Source organism: Charadrius vociferus, unplaced genomic scaffold (genome assembly GCF_000708025.1).
Source record: "Charadrius vociferus isolate BGI_N301 unplaced genomic scaffold, ASM70802v2 scaffold385, whole genome shotgun sequence".
Classification (NCBI taxonomy): domain Eukaryota; kingdom Metazoa; phylum Chordata; class Aves; order Charadriiformes; family Charadriidae; genus Charadrius; species Charadrius vociferus.
This window is the reverse complement of record NW_009648925.1, coordinates 8,585,426-8,591,739: the sequence shown is the minus strand read 5'-3', so window position 1 is coordinate 8,591,739 and position 6,314 is coordinate 8,585,426. Positions and strand designations below refer to the sequence as shown.

Below are 6,314 nucleotides of genomic sequence, written 5' to 3'. Positions count from 1 at the left end.
GCTACCAGCCTCCCTCCACACCGTCCTTCCCCGTCTCGCCGGCGTATTACCCCGGCACGAGCACGCCGCACTCCTCCTCCCCGGACTCGGCCGCCTATCGCCAGGGCAGCCCCACGCCACAGCCCGCACTGCCTGAGAAGCGGCGGATGTCGGCCGGGGACCGCTCCAACAGCTTGCCCAACTACGCCACCATCAATGGCAAGGCGTCCTCGCCCCTCTCCAGTGGCATGTCCAGCCCCAGCGGTGGGAGCGCCGTCACCTTCTCCCACACCCTGCCGGACTTCTCCAAGTTCTCCATGCCAGGTAAGGGATGCTGTCAGAAGTTCCCATATCCCCCTGCCCTGCCCAGGCCTCTCCTCTCCTCCTCCTCCTCCCTGGCCGGCAGGGAAAGGGTTGCAGCTGCGTCCTGATTTACCCCTCCTGCCCATCCACAAGCCAGCGGCACCGCCGGGGGCTCGGGCCATTTCCTGCGCTTTCTGGCAAATCCAAACAGGAAAAGCACCGACCCTGCATCGCTGGTGTAAACAGCGTCCGGAGTTGTGTACGGGGGAGATCAAAGTGCCCGGAGGCGGCTTTTCTCTGCCGTGGGGATGCGCTGACCTCCCGGCCCCGTTCCCAGTGGGCTTTACCCTGCCGAGACCCCGCTGTGGTGCTGCCTTCTCATTTCAAATGGTGTGCCATGCCCCGGGTGCCACCGTGCCTGGAACGCCTTCGCTGGCTCCCGTTACGGGACACCTCGGTGACGCCAAGATTGGGCCGATAGGACAAGAGGAATAAAGCCGTGGGGCAGTGGTGTCTCCGGCTGCCGGGCTGGTTTCGCTGCCTAGAGGGCAGCCCTTTGTGGGCACGCTGGCACCCACCCTGGTCCTGTGGACTCGCCGTGGCTGGGGACTTTTCCCAGTGGGGAAGCGCGAGCAATTAAAACCTGTAACAATTAGCGAGCGGGCTGGGGAGGGGAGTGAGCCCTCCACCTCTCCGAAGGAGACCAGATTGCAGAGGGCTGATAACACGTCTCCAGCAGAAATGTTCTCCAGCAGAGATGTTATCCGGCCTGCCGGGTTATTTGCTTGGTTGTTTTTGGAAAGCAGGTGGTTGGAAACATTGCCTGAGCAAAGCGGTGGCTTCATGGCCGGAGGACTGGGTCCCACTGGGGCCATACCACCGATAGGCACTGAGCAAGGCAGGGTCGGGCTGGGGCAGGTGGCTGTGTTTCCAAGGGTAGGTCGACCTGTCCAGTTCCTCTGTATGGAGCAAAGATAAGGAAAGGAATTTATTTTTATGATGGATGAGCCAAATCTTGAACATTAGAGAGCAATAAAGGTTCTCTAAAGTCAGGGGATCTCCCCACCACCCCCTGGACATATATCTTTCCTCCAACAGCTCACATTTCACCTGACCAGCTCCCTTTTTAATGATGAATTCCCATTTTGTCTCTGGCTGTGTGGCAAGGAGGCTCATCCCCCACATAGTCCTTCAAGGGCCCTTGTGCCCAGGTTAACTGTAGATGCCCAGCAACCCCATAAGCTCCAGGTGATGATCAGCCTGCCTGGGTCTGGAGGATTGGGTTGAGGTTAAAGCAATGTGCCAGGGCGGAGAGGAGGTGGAGGTATTAATGCTTTAGCCAGATTTGCTAAAAACTTGTGGAGTTTTAGCTACAAGATCTTTTGACTTTATTCTTGTCTTCTCCTCTTCCCTTCCTTGCAGACATCAGTCCCGAGACTCGTGCCAACGTCAAGTTTGTGCAGGACACTTCCAAGTACTGGTACAAACCAGAGATCTCCAGAGAACAGGGTAGGTAGATGGCACAGGCCGAAGGATACGGTCAAATGAGCCATGGTTGGGAGTTCGGGTGTATCTGGGATCACAGGGATTAGCGAGGATTTCCCTAAGGAGCTGGATTAGGAGTGAAGGTAGATTGTGGATGCTCAGACCATGGCAGAGGGGGGTTGAAGCCCAGCTCAGCTGCAGGCTTGCATGATGCGAGCTCCCCAAACCTTCCCCTTGGTGGAGGAACACTGCTCCCCACAGCGTGCAGTGGATCTATGTAGTTTGGGGTGCAGAGCACCCAGATCTTGAGTTGAGAGAGCTCAGAGGGGTCTTGGAAACATGGTTAAAATAGGGGAGGAGAGAAAAGGGGAGGGCAAAGTGTCTTCAGGGCAAGGTCCCAGCATTTGGCCTCTGGTCCCTGCCTGCTCTCCAGTGCTTGGTTGCTCAGAGCTGGGCTGCGTGGGTATGGATTCTCTGAGATGCCCATGCAAGTCTGTCTGCAGACCCACCTGAGACCCCCATCCAGACGTGCAGGGGGGACAGTAATGTCGTGGTGCCCAGCTGTGAGGTCACAGAGCCAGGGCACCCCATCCCAGCCCACACCTGCTGATTTTGGAGGGCTCATCAGCTCTCATTGTGCCAGCTCTGATGTCTGCCGTTCTCTCCCGCAGCCATCGCGCTGCTGAAGGACAGGGAGCCGGGGGCTTTCATCATTCGAGACAGCCACTCCTTCCGGGGAGCCTATGGACTCGCCATGAAAGTAGCTTCTCCGCCTCCCACGGTCATGCAGCAGAACAAGAAAGGTATTGTGTGCCCTTCTCCATCCCACGCCAAGATGCTTTCCATCGTTCGGCCAGGGTGAGCGGGCAGCTGGGTCTGGTGAGCCAGCTGTGCTCTTGGGTATGTGCTGATGTGGCAGGATCCCTCCCTCCCAGCCCTCCCCTCCCAGGTCACACGGGATCACCAGGCATCCTCTGCCCTGAGCTGTGGAGGGCTCAGGGGCATCTGCGTCTTGGGCTTTGGTATGGCAAAATGGGCACAGCCTCCCCGGCCCACCGACACCATGGGGTTGCCTGGTTTGGGGTTGACGCTGTGCAAAGGGCCGGTTCGAGGAGGGTGTGCAGAGTGGCAGGGACCCCTCCCTGGAGCTGGAGTGCTGGTTTCCCCATGGGACTGCAGAGTGGGAGGAGTGGGGTGGCTCTGATATAAGAACATCTTGTCTTTTCCCAGGAGACATGACCAACGAGTTGGTGAGGCACTTCCTCATTGAGACCAGCCCGCGGGGTGTGAAACTAAAAGGATGCCCCAACGAGCCCAATTTTGGTGAGTGCCCCCAGTGCGCTTTCCACATGTGCGGTTGGGTTGGGAGAGCCTTGCCTTTGCTGGACTGTCAAAGCAGACTGTCTGGTAGAGCCCCCACCTCTCTTACTGCCTCTTGTCCCTGTGCACGTGTAGGACAAATGATGATGCTGGGCAGGGTGGAGGGCAGGGGCTCCCCTTGTTCCAGTTATCCCATGGCTAATGTGCTCCGAGGTGCTACATGAGGACCTCTGCCCAATATGTTGTTCCTAAGGTGGCCCTGGCATCTCTGCCTCCTGCCTGAGCCCTCCGTGGGCACGATGGTTTCAGCAAGAGGAAATGCCACATGAGGCATTAGGACCACAGTGAAGAACCACACCAAAAAGCCTGTTCCCATCCACCCAGAACAGCAGTGACCTAACACCGGGGAAACCCGTGTCCCCAGCCCTGCGCTGACCATCTGCCCTCTCTCCCCAGGCTGCCTCTCGGCGCTGGTGTACCAGCACTCCATCATGCCCTTGGCCCTGCCCTGCAAACTGGTCATTCCCGACCGAGGTAAGAGCCAGGGCCAGAAGGGAGCGGTGGGACAGCTTGCCTCTCTGCTGGTTGGGATGGGGTATGGGTTCCCAGGCTCAGGGCTGTATCTCCCCAGTGGGGCCAGTCCTGGCGGTGTACCCCTCTCATCTCCATCCTGGGTGCTGTACCTCCTTGCTGGTCCCCTCATCCCTGTGCTCAGACAACTTGGAGCCAGACTGGGCTTTACCCTTTATCCCCAGTGCCACACCTACACTGGGATCTGATGCTCAGCAGTTGGAAAGGGGATAGTGCATCCGCCCCCACAGCCTGCGGGGACGGGGCACGTTTCCAAGCAGGGAGCAGCAATAATAAGAAGCTGTCTCTTCTAGATCCCATGGAGGAAAAGAAAGACACCGCGTCAGCCAGCAACTCAGCCACTGACCTCTTCAAACAGGGTGCGGGTGAGTAGAGAGGGCTGCTGCAGGGTGAATGTGGCCCAGGGCAGTGGCTGACCCCATTTTTGCTGTCTCCCCTTCCAGCCTGTAACGTCCTCTTCATCAATTCGGTGGAGATGGAGTCGCTGACGGGCCCCCAGGCCATTGCAAAGGCCGTTGCTGAGACGCTGGTGGCTGACCCCACACCCACCGCTACCATTGTCCACTTCAAAGTCTCTGCACAAGGCATCACCTTAACCGACAACCAGAGGAAGTAAGACACTCCGTGGCCACGTTCCCAGGTCCCCAAAGCCAACAGGGCTGTGATCCAGAGAGTGTATTGATGAAGGATGTCCCTGGGCTGGTATGAGCCTGGTCATGGGCAGGACTGGGCTTTGTCCTTCACTCCTGGAGCATCCTAGGGGAGGCCTATGGGGATGTCCCCCATGCCAGTGGGACTGGGCTGTGGTGGGGCAAGAGGTGGGAGCTCCCTGGTCCTGATGCTCCCTGCCTTGTGTTTCAGATTGTTCTTCCGACGACACTACCCCCTCAACACCGTCACCTTCTGCAACCTGGACCCCCAGGAACGAAAGTGAGTGCCCTAACCTGGGGGGAGTACATGTCCCCTGCCCCTTTCCCTCCCCCAGGCTCCGGGGCTGCTTGGAACAGGGTCTTTGTTTGCTCTGTCCTCCTTGATCTGTGGAGGGCAGGGATAGAGGGTCCCCTTAGATAACAAGGAGCAGCACCAGCTTCTCCTGGTGACTTCTTGAGGTCTCCAAACATCTTCATGCTGGGGAAGAGGTGCGTCAGGTTTTTTTTCCATAGAGCCAAGCCTGTGCAAAGCCAGGCTGACCCTTCAGCATTGGTGTGGTCACCCCATCACGGCCCTGTCTCTCTGCGGGGTGCAGGAGGCACTATCCCTCACACCTCTTCTTCTCCTTGCAGGTGGACTAAAACTGACGGCAGTGGCCCAGCCAAGTAAGTACTTTCTTGTGCCTGATTCCTCCCAGCCGCTGTCGGAGTGGTTCCTGCTTGTGTTTGAGCATTGGCTGGGAGATGCCCCACGCAGAGCAGCGTGCGGTGGGCTCAGCTCCTTGCTGCAGGAACATTTCACCCAAGCATGAGACTATGGTTCTGGGGACTCGGGAAACATCTTTCAGCCCCAAATTCCTGGTCAGAGCAGGCATGGTCCTTGCTGAACTGGCCTTACAGGAAACTCTTCCAGTGGAGTCAGTGGGAGCCAGCTCATGAAACAGAGCTGGGGGGTTATGCTGATGGTATGTGAGCCACCAGCCGGCTCTTTCCTCCTGTCCTCCCTGTTCCGACCCACAGGAGCACAGAGCTGCCGGCTGAGCCCATTTCCAGGGGCCAATTCCCACTAATTTTAGCCATTGTGTTAGCAAAGGGGTTTTTATTAGGATGTCCAGCTGTTGGGATATTTCCCCTCTCCAATTAGAAATGCCGTGGCCTGGGCCTGTCTCACATTCTGTTCCCCTGTATTTATAACTTGAGTTTGCACGTTCTAATTAAAAAAAAAAGGGGGGGGGGGCATTTTATTTATCAGAGAAGAGATAGACAGAAATAATTGCATGGTCTCACCCAGCTCCCCATGTCCTCACATGGCCTTCTCAGTGTTACAGGATCTTTCATACGGGGTCTACCCCAATGGCCAGCCCATCACGCCTCTGTGCTTTCAAGGGTCGTCACCCAAACCGAGGCAGTGCTGTGGTCATCTGGAAGGTCCCTTCCTGGGGACGATCTAGGGAAGGGTGGCAGGAATGGTTGGGGCAAGGGGGTTTTGGCCAAGAGATGATGGAAACACAGCGCTGGCCTTGAAAGAAACTGCAGCAAAGGGAATAGTAGACTGGTCTTCATGCAGGCTGGTTGTGATGTCTCCATCTGTGTTGTGCGAGGTGGATGGGGGGGACAGACAAGACCATGCTGGAAGAGGGTGGTGGTGTTCCTTAGGTGAACAATGCTGGCAAACCTCACTGAGCCTCTTGCCTTCTCCCCACCTAGGCTCTTCGGCTTCGTGGCCAGGAAGCAAGGGAGCACCACAGACAACGTCTGCCATCTCTTTGCCGAGCTGGACCCAGACCAGCCGGCTGCAGCCATCGTCAACTTTGTCTCCAGGGTCATGCTTGGCTCCGGCCAGAAAAGATGAGCCGGTGCTTGCGGGTGATTCTTGAATTTTGGAGAAGGACTTGGAGCTGATCCGAGAAGGAGTGTGAGGAAGTGCATTGTGGGAGAGGGAAGTGAATCGGGGGGGGGGGGGGGGGAGGGGTGGCATTTGGGGGG

General features: G+C 57.5%; 1 protein-coding gene across 1 annotated transcript in view; it reads left to right on the top strand.

Moving 5' to 3' along the window:
- TNS1 (tensin 1) overlaps positions 1–6,289 on the top strand; it is a 40,995-nt gene extending 34,706 nt beyond the window's left edge. Inside the window, exons 21-30 of the mRNA XM_009887335.1 lie at positions 9–303; positions 1,705–1,791; positions 2,439–2,570; positions 2,998–3,090; positions 3,544–3,621; positions 3,972–4,043; positions 4,122–4,290; positions 4,540–4,608; positions 4,962–4,994; positions 6,036–6,289. Of these exons, the coding sequence (XP_009885637.1) occupies positions 9–303; positions 1,705–1,791; positions 2,439–2,570; positions 2,998–3,090; positions 3,544–3,621; positions 3,972–4,043; positions 4,122–4,290; positions 4,540–4,608; positions 4,962–4,994; positions 6,036–6,180 (1,173 nt within the window). The 3' untranslated portion in view covers positions 6,181–6,289. The remainder of the gene's footprint in view (positions 1–8; positions 304–1,704; positions 1,792–2,438; positions 2,571–2,997; positions 3,091–3,543; positions 3,622–3,971; positions 4,044–4,121; positions 4,291–4,539; positions 4,609–4,961; positions 4,995–6,035) is intronic.
- The last annotated feature ends 25 nt before the right edge of the window (positions 6,290–6,314 follow it).